The following is a 14,065-nucleotide window of genomic DNA, read 5'->3' as shown; positions in this document are numbered from 1 at the left end:
TCTGTAGGAGGGCACAGCTGGAGGGAAGGGGCTGTTCAGATCTCCTGCTGGGTGAGACCTGGGCCTTAGAGTAACAGGGAGCCAAGGCAGACCCTAGGTGGGGTTCTGGGATTTTGCAAGGTGCAGAAAGGCAGAAGCTTGGGCACTAGGCAGTATCCACAAGGAAGGCCTGTCGTGGTGCAGTCTGTGAGTCGGTTTGAGACCCAGTGCCCAGCATGTCATGGGAGGACAGAAGTCAGTCAACGAGGCAAGAAACCTGGCCTTTAAACTGTGTGTGGTCCAGCAGGACAAAGGAGGGCATGTCTGTGACAAGGGGAGTTTCGCAGCTCTGGTTTTGTGCCCCTCAATCCAGCAATAAACAATGAGTACCTGTCAAGTGTCTATTCTAGACCTAGGGGACAGACAGGTGGTGGGTGCCACGCTTCTGGGGCCTAAACTGCAGGGGCTCTGAAGGGGGCCAGCCTCCAAGGGCCTAAGCAAGAGCAGAGCTTAATCCTGACAGGTGGGGCCTCCTTGTAACCAGCCCTGAGCAGATTCAAGGGCAGATACAAGAGCAGAACCAAGCCCTTCAGGAAGCTGGGCCTGGGGATGGCAGTGAGGGACCATCGCAAGTGCCTATAGTTTCTAGCGGTAGAGCCAGAGTTCTGACTATGTTGGCTGTTCCTTGTGCCAGGTCAAAGTGTTTCAGCTGTACCACAGTCCCCTCAGAACCCCTGTCAGGCCCGCTCTGTGTTTTTACGAAGAAAATCCGTCTGCTCTGATATCCCACAAAGGGGCTGTCGGGTGGTAGGGCGGGACAGGTTTGCCCAGGTGAGCCCAGGGAGGCCCAGCCCTGAGGCCTGGGAGCAGAAGGCTGTTGGGAGGAGTGATGCCTCACCCATTGTGGAGGCAGCTGCCAGGTGGGAGGGCCCAGGAGCGAGGTGCAGTGAGGCCCAGGTGCTGGAGTTGCACAAGGGGGCGTTTTATAAAGGCACCCCACCCTTGCCCTGCCTGAAGGAGGCCCCCATCCTTTCACCCTCACACTTGTCCAGGCTGAGGTACCGGGAGCCTGCCCAAGATCACCCAGCCTCCGTCACGAAGTGTGAATCTGACCTGTAGCCCCAGACCGAGGCCGGACCCAGGACGCCTTAGCTTTTCTGCTTTCCCAGACAGCTGTAGGCTCCCTCTGGCCCACTCACAGCCCATCCGGGCTTGGACCCGGTGCGACGGGCCTTGCCTCAGTGTGTGTGTCCGCAGACAACCTGGCAGCAGTGGCTGTGCCAGGGCAGTGTGGCCTCAGCCCTGAGGACCCTCCACTTCCTGACCCCTGGGCTACTCAGATGGCAGGAGAGGTCCAAGCCACGTCTATATTTCTAGGCTTCTGGTAAATAAAAATGGATGAAATGTGTAGATAGTGTTTCCAGGATCCTGGCACATTTCATTATGCTTTGATCCTCTATTCAAAACGATGTTTTTGAGAACTTCCAGGGAAGCAGGCCCTGAGTATTTGGAACAATTAAGGCTTTGTAACACATCCAAAATGCATCACCTCATTTGGAAATAACTTCAAAGATTTAAATTCCAGGCCCCCGGCCCTCTTTTCAAGATGGATCCCCTATGATTTTCTTGATGATCTAGATTAGGCTCTGTCTTCTGCTGCTGCCCCTGAGATGCCTGAGGGTTGTGATGGAGTTTGGCTGGAGGGGTGAAGCCAGCCATGGCCTATCCCCAGCGTCCTCTTCCGGCTCTGTCCTTTCAGTCTTGTAGGGATGGCACTGTCCCTTCAAGTTCCAGTTCCTCTACTCACTGGCTGGTCTTGATGAAATGCTCTGTCCAGAGGTGCCCCGCACTGCCCACGGGTGACAAATCAGTGTGGTGAGGACTGCTTGGGCTGACCTCATCTCTGGACCTTGACACTGGACGCCCCAACTGTGACCACCTGGTGTGAGCCTGGCCACTGTGCTGCTGGGAGAACAGGGCAGAGCCAAGCTGCTGGAGTCCAGTGCCTGCCAGCTGGCTCAGAAGTCTGGGAATCCAGGTGCAGGGGCCATGGGGATTAGAGGAGGAAAGGCCAGATTCATGCCTGTGAGGCCGAATGGGCTGGAGCAGAGCTGATGAGTCAGCCCCATGTCCTGGGTGGCTACTTTCTCGGCTCCCAAGAATCTTCAGTATGCTTTCCCATTTCCTCCTCCAAAGCCAGGTCCGTAACTGTGCAGATCTGGGCGTAGCTTTGGAGTGTGGGAGGCAGAGAACTCGGTGGGAGTGGGGCTGGAAGCCTCATACCCCACTTCCCTCAAGGGCAGGAGCAGTCACGTGACTCGAGACCGCTGAGAGGACCCCAGTCAGGCTTTGTGCTTCCTAAACCGTCACCAGGTTAACGGAAAGGTAGGTCTGCCTGAGGAAGAGTGAGGCGGTACCTCTCCACATGAGAAGTCAGACAGCTACAAGGGAAAGGAGAACTTCTGTGTGATCAGAGTTAACAACAGGAAGCCGTCTCATCTCAGGGAGAAGAAAGAAAATGGCGTATCGGGGTTTGAGGTGCACTGAATGTTGACAAGGCCCTGGCCAGCATTTTGGGACCAGCAGGCCCTGGGAAGTAGCTGTGTCTTGGATTAGATAAATTGACTACAAAGAGCTGTGACATTGAGCTTTGAAGCATGAAGTACTGTTGGCCCTGAGAAGGAGCACGTGCATTTCCCTCAAAGAACCATGGTGTTCCAGAGGCAGAGAGAGAGAGGGAACATTTCCATGTGGCCTTGTGATTGTCTGTTATCCTAACTCCAGTAATAGCTCTTTTGATAAAACGACACGGCCACACGGCCATCTAACCGGTGGAAGGCAGCAAATTGGCGTCCATAGTATGTCAAAACACTATCGCCAATTTGGGGATTTTTCTTCTGGAATTATAAGCGTATATTAACCTTATAAGACCTAATGATTAATATATTAAACTAAAAAGAAGAAAGGAACCTTATGATTATCTTTAAAGGCATTTGATAAAATTTATCAGCTGTTCACAGTAAGACAGTTGGAAAGGCATGGAAGAAGGAAAAGTTTGTAACATTTTAAAGACTATATAAAAAAACCAAAGCTAGTATTGGGCTTAATTGCCTAGAAAGTTCCACTGTGCCAATCCAAACAATGTACCTTTCACTACTATTGTGCAGTGTTGCTCTGAAGGTCCTCACTACGACAATAAGATGAAAACAAGAAATAAGGGTAAGTAAAGCAGATAAGTAGTAACACCAAGTGGCAGAATGGTCCTTATTTGAAGGTGTTAATAATAATTGTCCCCTGTATTGTGGAAGAAAATTAATTGAAGAAATTATGATTCACAGGAAGATCCAGTCAGATGTAGCAGAATAAGATAAATTCATATTATGTGTGTAGACTTTAAAAGCTTTTGAAAGTGTTAAGCCATAACTAGTTAAAAATGTAACGAAGGGCTGGGGCTGCAGCTCAGTGGTGCTGCGCCTGCTTCCAAAGTGCAAGGTCCTGAGCTGAATCCCCAGGACCAAAAAAAATTTTTTTTTAAATAATGAAAACAATTTACCATTCACAATGACAGTGAAATATAAAACATCTAGAAGTGAATTCAGGGTATATCAAATGCTTATAATGTTGATGTAGGATAGATGTAAAAGGAGACAAAATAAATTGAAGCATATGTTATTTTCCTAGAAAACTCTCTAGGTTCAATTTTACTAATTGATATATTCAGTGCAATTTCAACAAAAATTTATTTGGATGGGAGGAATAAACAAGATAATTGTAGTGATTGACTGAAAAGTAAAATATGGGAAAAAACCCAAACATTGAATTAAAAGAGTAGTAAGATGAGATTGGACTTATAAATTTCAAAGCTCATGTGCAATAAACACAAAATAGTTAAGCATGTGGTAGCAGCATAAGACAAAAAATGTAACTGGAATAAAAGACAACTGTAGCATATGATTAGAGAAACATCTTAATTCAGGAGATAAAGGGTAAAGTTTATTTAAAAAATCATGTTGAGGCCATTTATTATCTACACAGGAGAAAAACTTTTAACTCTATATGCTATAAAATTTTCCACATTTAAAAATGAACCTAAATGGATTAATGATTATATATTTCAATTTTTGCAATGTAAATGTTTTCATATGTTTCTCATACTTAAAAAAAAAGGAACTGATAGAAAGTATGGATAGTTTTTTATAATTTTGGGGAAAAATTTTCTTCAGCATGGTGAGTACTTAAATATATTTTCCTGTTACACATGGATAAAAAATATCCTAGAAATATGCCACAAACTGTCAACAGTTATTTATGGAGGCAATATCTTAGGAAATTTACTTTTTTATTTTCTTTCTTTCTTTCTTTTTTTTTTTTTTTGATACTGGGCATTCAATTCGGGTCCTTGTGCTTGCAGTAGAACCACTGAATTAAACCCTGGCCCTTACTTTTTCTATATAATATATTTTTGTGGTGCTTTAACTTCATATAAACAAATTTCTATAATGCTTGTGACTAGAAAAATAAAGTTAATAAAAAAAGAAAAACAAGAAAAGGATAAACACTACTTATGTAAGAAATGTACAACACAGGTCAATTTATTGTCTCCTTCTTTATGCTACCTCTACATGTTATAAACCACATAAAATTATTTTTGCTTTAACAGTCAATCGTCTTTTAAATAATCTAAGAAACAAGAAGACCTAGTTTCTATTTACTTGTTATATTTGCTGGTAGTTTTGCTCCTTTGTTTAGAATTGAGTTTCTATTACCTATCATTTCCCGTTAGCCTTAAGAACTTCCTTTAACATTTCCTGCACTGCAGATCTACCGGTAGTGAATTTTCTCAGCTGTTTTTTTTAATTTAAAAAAATCTTGATTTCTCATTCTCTTTTAAAGATAATTTCTCTACATATCGAATACTAGGTTGGCTTTTTCTTTGTGCATAGCAATATTTAACATATTATTCCATTGTGTTTTGGCTTGCGTTAGTCCTGGTGAGAAATAAATGATAAATCTTACCATTGTTCTCCTTATGTAATATGTCTTTGTTCATTCATAGTTTCTAAGATATCCTTTTTGGCTTCAAGATACCTAACTGTAATGTACCTGGATGTTGTTCCCATTGTATTTGTCTTGCTTAGGGTTTTATAGCTCCAAGCTCCTTGGGATGGTAACGATTTTAAAAATCACATTTAGAATTTCAGTCACTATTTTTAAAAACTTTTTTTTCTGGCCTCAATCTCTTCTCTCCCCGCCACTGGGATTCCAGCTTTATGTATTGTTTGATATTATTCCAAAGTCACTTCATCGAAGCCATTTATTTTTCTCAATCCCCTTTGCTTCCATTTAGATGGCTTCTATTAATGTAACTCAAGTGCACGGATCTGAGGCGTCCAATATGCTTGCGCATGCCTTTAATCCCATCACTCAGGAGGCTGAGGCGGGAGGATCGCTGTGAGTTCGAGATCAGCCTGGGCTACATAGTGAGTTCCAGGTCAGTCTCAACTACATAGTGAGACCCAGTCCCAACCCCCGACAAAAGTTTCACTTTGTACATGGTATTTTTCAGACCTAGAGTTCCCCTTTTTTTTTTTGAGACAGGGTTTCACTACGTCATTCAGACTGGCCTTGAACTCACTATGCCCGGCCCCATTTAGTTCTTGTTTATAGTTTTCATTCCTCTGCTGAGATTTCTCTGTTCATTTATGTTTGTCCATCTGGAAATTTAAAATTCTTATTTATATTTAAAATAAATATTTTAAAGTTTTTATGAAATAATTCCAACATCTGTTACTTCTGGGTCTGTTTTTATAGATTGCTTTTTCTCCGAGTTACAGATCATATTTTTCTTCCTCTTCATATGTCTGGTAATGTTTGACTATAAGTTGGGAATGGCTGTTACTTCATTGACATGAGTCTGGATTTTGTTGTCTCTCTCTTTTTTTTTAATATTTTGTCCCTTTTTCATTGTAATCATTTCATGTGAAGGTACACAAAAATTACTGTTTTTATATGAGACTATGAAATGACAATGCCATTGCTTCCAATAAAGAATCAATAATTGTTTTTATAGCATTAAGGTAATTACAGTCATTTAGAAAGTTCGCATCAACTGAGACTTTTTTGCACTTATGACTAATCTATTTTAAACAGAAGCCAATCTTGAAAACGTAATTCCAGAAAAAGTACAGTTATGCTAAGAACAGATAAGAGAGTATAAGGATCTCACAGGCTATGCTATACCCAACAGATAAAAAGTAAAACTGACTTTATACTCTAAGTCTACACAAATAAATAAAATCCTACCTTCTTTTCTTGTACGCATGCTTAGATTTCTTACATAAATAACAAAATACTTCATTCCATCACTTCAATAGAATGAACCCCTTAGAATAAAACTTAAAAGAGCTGATAATCAACTCCCAAGATTTATGCTTACTTTTTCTTACTTGTATCAATTTCCTGACATATTTGACCTAAGCAGAAAAATCTTTTCTGTAAATTAAGCCCATAACTCTACACGTGTCCTGAAGAATTCTGCCCAGTTACATATTTCCCGTGTTGCTTTTGGTTTCCCATCTCTTCTTTGCTTCAAACCCCCATGCTAGTTTCTTATTTCTTCCAGCAGCCTGTGAGTTTTCAGCCTCCTTTTTGGCTTTTACAAACTTGTGACAGGCAATTGCTTTGGCAATTTTCACACCAAGCTCTGGAGTACCAGCTGGTTGCTGAGTTCCTCAGCCTTGTCAACACCCCACTCCTCCACAGCCTGGTCTGTCTTCTTTTCAGGGCCAGACTTTTCAACCTTTTTCTTTTTAACAGGGGGTTCAAATCTATCATTGGCTCCGAAGTACTGAGTAAGCTCCTTCCACTGGGTTTCATTTAAGGACTGCTCACTATTAGATTCTTTATCATTCTTCAATTTACCTTTTCTGGAGCGTTTTCTCTTTCTCTCTCTGAATCTTGAGGCTGAAGTTTTCTGTTCAGAATGTTTTTTCTGCAATTCTTGAAATTTGTTCCACAAACCTAAGGGAATTCCAGAAGGGCACTCTTCATGTGCATTTGCTCTGGCCTCTGTTTCGGTTTGTGATCCATCTGCTGACAAACCTGAGATTTCTATTTCTCTAACGGTCCCAACCTCTTTTTCTCCCTGTAAGTTATGATCAAAGTTCTGCGGTGTGGCCTCATCTTCAGAATTTGATTCAGTATCACTTTCATTTAGGCCAGGAGGCAGCAGTCCGCTCCACATCTTTTCTTCGATCAGGAAGCATCCACTCGGCACCCATTTTAAGACCTCGTCAACATCCTGTCTCCGTTGTCTCTTTTAAAGAGTGTTAAGTATTTCATCAGGCAGTAAATTTACTAGACACTCAATCTGATTCTACTGAGGCTTGGTTTTAGGCTTTATTCAGGTGGATCCAAAGTACCACACACTGTAGGGATAAAGCAGCCATATCCCTAAGACGTGGCCTTTTGAAAGTTTTAACTGAAAGTCCAGTGTTGAGCAAGGTCTTTCCCGAAGGTGTTCCTAGCACAGGGGTCAGCACTGTGTGACCTCTGGAATTCCCATTCAGTCCCAGACGGAGAGAAGCTTTTATCTGCCAGGTCTTGTGGAATCTTGCCCTGTATGTGTGCAGATTCCACACAGCTTCGAGAGGACACCTGTGTAGTTCCGGAGCTCCTTTTCTCTGCAGCCTCCTCTTTGGCGCCCCCCAGATTTTAGCTACCTCAGCATCTGCCACCTCTGATTTCTGTTTCTTTTACTTTCTGAGACCTTTGCTCCTTGTCTGGGGTCCGCTTCCCGCTTCCCTAGTTTGCAGAGTGACCCAGGCACTCTCTGGAGCCCTTATGATGAATTCCCTTTTCTCAAGGATGAAAGCCACATGATGGCCAATGCCCGTCATGAGCTGCTATAAATATTTTATCTGGTTTTATACTTGCTTACAGAGGTGGATCAGTTCATTACCCCTTCATCTTGTTTGGAATCCAAGAAAAATTTAATAATTAAAGGAGGGAAGGAAAGGAAAAGGAAGCAGTGAGCCCTAATTCTGGATTGAATCTGATGTCACAAGTACCTGAGCATCTAGGCTCCGGCTCACAGCAGCGGGTCAGTTGGGCCCATTCTTCTCTGGCATTCTCTAACCTGGCATCCAGACTGGACTGAATAAAACGTCCTATGTAGCCTGTGACAGTAGAATGTGCCAGACTAATCCTTTTGTCAAAAGCAAATATGAGATGGGCCAGGGCTTTAGCTCAGTGGTTCTGCCGCCTGCCTTGCAAGTGCAAGGACCCGAGTTCGATCCCCGGTACAAAAAAAAAAGCAAATATCAGAGTTAGAAAAAATACATAGAACAACCATTTGAAGGAAATAACGTGTAAACTCCGCATTTCCCCTGTCTTTTTCCCTAGGTGCATTTCACATATTGTTCATAAAGGAATAAGAGCTGGGAAGAAAGTATCAGTCTTACCAGACCGAGGGCGCAGAGGTCCAAGGTCAGGATGCCAAAGAGGCAGGAATTTAAGAGGAAAATTGTCAGTGAGAAAGAAACACCAGCAAAGGAGCCCAGCAGTTGCATACAAAGTCCCCTGAATTTATTGGCCTACTTTTAAACAGCAGGTTGGAGGCTAAAGAACTATGCAGATTTTAACAACCAGAAAAGTACTGGGGAGACAAATTTGAGTTCAAGTTCCATCAAGAAGGGCCTTGATAAACACCCAGGTTTCCAGCTGAATCCTAGTGGTGTCACATGCTGAGAGAGAGGGCCATGTCTTAGAGTAAGAGTTAGGCTCTCAGATAAAAATGTTTAAAACAGCATAAAACCTAGCCTTGATAGGAGTTAGGTAATTTGTTGGTACTCTGCCTGCCAGAAGACCACTCAATCCTCTTGTTTTTCCTAGATGAAAATAACATCACAGAGCCTTTCCAACTTTTTATCCAAAGTATGTTTAATTAAGAATCACATATGCTGGGCGTGGCAGTGCATGCCTATAATTCCACCACTTGGGAGGCTGAGGCAGGAGGATTACTGTGAGTTTGAGACCAGTCTGGGCTACATCGTGAGTTCCAGGGCAGTCTGAACTACATAGTAAGACCCTGACTAAAAAATAAAAATAGAAAAGAATCACATGTCATGCTCAAAAACATAACTAGATGACTGAAAATCAAGAAAATAGGGAGTCGGGCATGGTGGAGCATGCCTATAATCCCAGCACTCGGGAGGCTGAGGTAGGAGGATCTCTGTGAGTTCGAAACCAGCCTGAGCTACATAGTGAGTTCTAGGTCAGTCTCACTATATAGGGAGACCCTGTCTCAAAAAAACAAAAGAAAGAAAGAAAGAAAGAAAATAGATAAACAATAGAAATAGATGTTTCAAATGGAATACTATTCTGCTGTAAAGAAGGGTGAGTTTGAGACATATTTGACTAAATGGATGGACCTTGAGACTACACTATTAAATGAAACAAATCAGACACTCATGTTTAAATACCACATTGTTTCTCTGGTGTGAAACACCAAAAGTGTAAAGAAGGACCAGAATGTATAATAGATACAGGGAAATGGGAAAAAAGTTCAAACAACAAGGGCAACAAGGGAGCGGGGAAGGGGAAAGGAAGGAAGGGACAGGAAAACCGGAATAGAAGGGGGGAAATGGATACAAAGTTTCTGTAAATAAGAAGGGGAAGAGCAGTTGAAGGGAGGGGGCCATGGGGAAAAAAGAAGAATTAAGAGATATGACGTACAGGTACAAATTCTCTATGATAAATGTCATCACTATGTATATCCAGATTGTACCAATAGCACCAGGGGGAGTTAGCTCAGTGGTTCCGCTGCCTGCCTTGCAAGTGCAAAGACCCGAGTTCGATCCCTGGTACCAAAAAACAAAAACAAAATGTACCAATAAAAAACTGCAATATAAAAGAAAAGAAAAACTCAGCTTAAAAAATTAAGAGAAAAGAAAAAGAAGTAGATGTCTCACAAGTAAGGGACCTCAATTGATGCTATTAAAATCTTCAAGAAAATAGAGTGACTAAAAATATAACTTCAAAATATAAAGAGGAAGTCAGGTGCAGTGGCACATACCTCAATCCCAGCACTTGAGAGCGAGGCCAAGGCAAGACAACTGCTCCAAGATCAAGGCCAGCCTGCACTACACAGTGTTCAAAAAACAAAACAAAAGGAATCACATAGACACAGAAAAGTAAAAATAAATCTAAATTTAAGAACATGATATAGATTTGAAAATAGGAAAAAGCAAAAAAAAGTGAAGTCAGATGGGTACAATAAGAACCACCTGTGAGCACATTCGAGTCAAACAACTGAAAAACAAAGGAAAAATCTTCAAAATAGTCCAAATGGGGCATACAGGAGCCATAATAACACTCAACTCTCTTTTCAGCAGAAGTGATAGAATCTGTACACTATAGAATGACATTTTTAAACTAGAGAAAAAAAAAAAAACCTCCCTAACATAAATTTCTTTACCCGGGAAAAATATCCTTCAAAACGAAGGACTACAGAAGATACTTCTGACAAAGGCCAAATTCATGGACAGCAGAACGTCCCTGTAGAAATTCTAAAGGAAACTTGTCAGAATAAAGAAGAATACTCTCACGTGGTAACAGGGAATTGTACGAAGGAAGGAATGATATTAAAAAGGGAAAATATGTGGGTAAAATAGGTGACTGTTGACTGACGTGCCCAGGTACCATCTCACAATAATACATTGTGGAGTTTGTAACAAGTCTGACAGCGTCTTGTGTATTATGAATTCCACAACCTAGAACTGTGTCTCCGTGGGATTCAGCCACGCCTTAACCCCAGCCTTTGCTGGCTTTGTGTCCTGCTTTGGAATACACCATCCTTCCAGGCGCCCAGCCCGTCCCCTGGCCAACTACGTTGGGAGCCCCACCCATGCCCCTACGTGACCACAGGAAGTGAGAGGCCCCTTCTGTGGGCTCCGTCAGACCCCCGGACTCGTTATCAGTGTCCATCTAAATTCCACTTCAACAACAAAAACAAAACAAACACGAAGTGCGCTCCATGCGGGCAGGGCTTTTCGTCTGACTCACTCAAGTCCGTGGGATCCAGGCCTGCACACGAGGCAGTGCCGATGAGTGTGTAGTGATGGTGTGTGACGGTGGAGAAGGCTCCCGAGGCCTGGGAAGAGTGATTTAGTGTGGAAGACGCTCGGAGCAGCCGGGTCCGCTGCCCTTCAGAGAGACAAGGACAGCGGTGACTTTCCTCTGAGTCCGTCCTGCAGCTAGATAACTCTGAGTCAGGCCTTCAGGTATAGGTTCTCGGCAGCTTCCTCAAAGCCCACCTCATCCTTACTGCTTTCCATTGGCTGAACCCATCCGGAAGTTACAGGAAGGAGAACCTGTTGATGTTGTTTGTGTGACCCAGCAGCTGGGGAAGGGGCGAGGGGCAAGTGTTAGGTTGGGGTAAAGAACGAACTCCATAAATTAGTTGCCCAACCACAGGAGCATCCAAGAGCGTCATAGGAACAGATGAGAAAAGGGTGTTGCTCTTCCGGTCCCTCTCTCTCCTCTAGGGCTTGTGTTGACAGGAGCCAGGATATTCTGGGCAGGTTGAGAGTTCTGCCAATGGCTGTCATACCTCCTTCCCCAACTTCTCTTCAGTACTAGCTCTTGATTATGGCTAAGGGCTCCTATAGCCTGAGATGCCACAAAGCTTCCAGTTAGCTTAGCGGGCTGTGAAGTGCCTTGCTGTCCCTAGGCCATGCCAAGGATGCTAGACCTTCCCGATACAATCCCTGCCTTCCCTTCCTTAGAGGTCATCCTCTGGGGTCTGGAAAACTTCTGTACATGCCCGGTTGCCTATGATTACATGTCTATAACCAAACATGCCACTAAACCTTGGCAGGTTGCGGGTTACTGAGTCAAATCAGGCCCGGAAAGGCTTTTTGAGCAAGGTTGAGGCACTCCTATAGCTGAATGTTGCATGCTGGGCTCCATGCACCCTCTCGTGGCCTTCCTCAGTTTTGCAGCTACAGCCCTTGGCAGGAAGGGAGCAACAGGAGGGATTAGCAAAAGGTTCTCCCCAAAGACCCCAAATGCTTTTGCCCTGGGACACAAACAGCTGTTGGTCTTCTCTGATGGAATACAGATAAACGGCCAGGTCTAGTTGAGGGCAGAGGGTTAACCTGGCTTCCAGCTGTTGGGTGATAGTTGACCTGAGAGCCCGGCTTGTGCACAAACATCGCTGCCCAATGGTAGCTTCTGATGGCCCAGCCACGTTGAGAAAGCCATCTGTCCATCTTCACCTGGATCATTCACCCTTCAGCCACAGAGACATACTATCCAAGCTGTCCCTGCCCCTTTGTGGCTTTGATTTCTGCAGGTGATGGAGGCAGACAGCTTCCTGATTCTAGCCCCTTGAGTAGCTGTTTCAGGTGAGGGAGGAGTAACTCAGACTCCAGTTTAAAACCAACATTAGGTTCGGGGTCAGAGTCAATGTTAAGGACAGAGTCGGAGGACAAAGGACAAAGTTCACAGAACCTCTTCCTCATATGTGAAAGAACAGGTCCACAAACATATGCACACGTGTGACCCTCTGTGCACGTGTGCACCTGCATACATGCACAAACACTTGCACGCACAGGCATGGTGTGTGTCTGTGTCTGTGTGTTGGTTGCATGCAACCCTCTCACCAAGTCACTCTGTTTTCAGACACCAGAAGTAAAACGATCATCAAGCTTTTCATAGAACTACAAAAAAAGAAAATATAGACACTAAATGATAGCAAAAGTCATGGAAAATAGTCAACCGAAGCTCAACCGTCTTATCTGGTGAAGAACCAAATGTACTCACGTGGGATGTGGATGTGCCAGAATAAGACACTCGTGGTGTGAGGTGGTTAGGACTCCGGGGAACTGAGTGTCCTGGCCAGCTTGTCGTAGGTCCCAATGGGACAGAGGACAAGGCTGGGCTGCCAGTTCAGACTATGGTGATGGTCCGCTCAAGGGATGGCGTGCATCAGAGCTGCAACCAGAGCTGGGATGAGTAGGGAAGTTGAGGCAGGAGTGAGGCCACAGAGGGAATAAGTGCTCCAGGCAGGTGTGAGTAGGCCTCAGTGACTCTGGCTCCTGTGGTTGTGTGGCAGTGGACACTCTTTTGGTAAAAATTAGCAAAGATACACCTTTTCCAATTCACCTGACTTCCATCCAATGGAAAGCTTTGTAAAGAATATGCAAATCCAGCCTGTCTGTGATGGGGTAGAGCCCCAGGCTCCCACAGTGCATCACCAGCACAAGTGGATCCGACTGCAGGCACCCCTGTGTGGAGTCACCGGCCCCAGTCTTACTCCACAAGGCTACAAGGTGCCTTCCAGACCTACCACCACTCCAGCAGGATGAAGCACTTTCATTTAAAAATAGGTGAGGGAAGCGAGGTGCAGGGAGAGGTAGTGCTGAGTCTGTCATTAAGTGGGAGGTTCCTTGCGATGGAACGCCTTGCAATTGAGGGAGCCAGACATTGTGATTAGGTTCCAAGTCAGCAGCAACCCCCGCAACCCTAACCCTTTCTCAGGGCAGCCAGCTTTTCATTCCCCATTCTTTTACTCCCTAAGGGCTGTCCGTAATTTCCTTCAGCACAGCCTACTGTAGCTGATGGAGCTAAGGGGACCTGCATGAGAAATAAGGGAGCTCACAAGAGGGGAAGAGCATTCAACAGATATCTGCTCAACAAACGAGTGAAGGGATACAGCACTCCCTATTTTACCACGTCCCTGATTCTTAAATCTAATCAATTCCATCTATATGCATTGCTATTCCCCAGCTCAGGTCCCACTGGCTGTCACTGAGACTGCACAAGCCCCCGCCCTAGACACTGCCGAGCTCTGTTCCTCCTCCTTCTCCCCCATGGTAGACAAAGAGCACCTAAGTCCCAAATCTGACCCTGCTCCTCTCTTGCTTCACCCTGGGGTGGCACAGCCTGACCAGCACCAGATCCTAACCCTCTTTTGTGGCCCAGGAAGTCCTAGACAGTCTGCCCCTGGGACTTCTGCACCTTTATCTTTTCTTACTCCTCTGCCTTCTGTTCTACTGGCTTCCTGGATTTTTTTTTTTTTTTT

At 44.2% G+C, this 14,065-nt stretch overlaps 1 protein-coding gene across 1 annotated transcript; it reads right to left on the bottom strand.

The window, feature by feature from the left end:
* Positions 1 to 6,521: 6,521 nt before the first annotated feature.
* Positions 6,522 to 7,237, bottom strand: LOC104873255 (protein FAM204A-like). Its single transcript, XM_033761496.1, is given in 2 exon segments — positions 6,522 to 6,691; positions 6,694 to 7,237. Coding segments are annotated over 2 exon segments (699 nt in total). The 5' UTR covers positions 7,223 to 7,237.
* Between the last annotated feature and the right edge of the window lie 6,828 nt (positions 7,238 to 14,065).

Source organism: Fukomys damarensis, unplaced genomic scaffold (genome assembly GCF_012274545.1).
Source record: "Fukomys damarensis isolate Sample0158 unplaced genomic scaffold, DMR_v1.0_HiC HiC_scaffold_9, whole genome shotgun sequence".
NCBI classification, from domain to species: Eukaryota; Metazoa; Chordata; class Mammalia; order Rodentia; family Bathyergidae; genus Fukomys; species Fukomys damarensis.
Note: the sequence above shows the minus strand (reverse complement) of the source record. Positions and strands in the feature narration are given on the sequence as shown.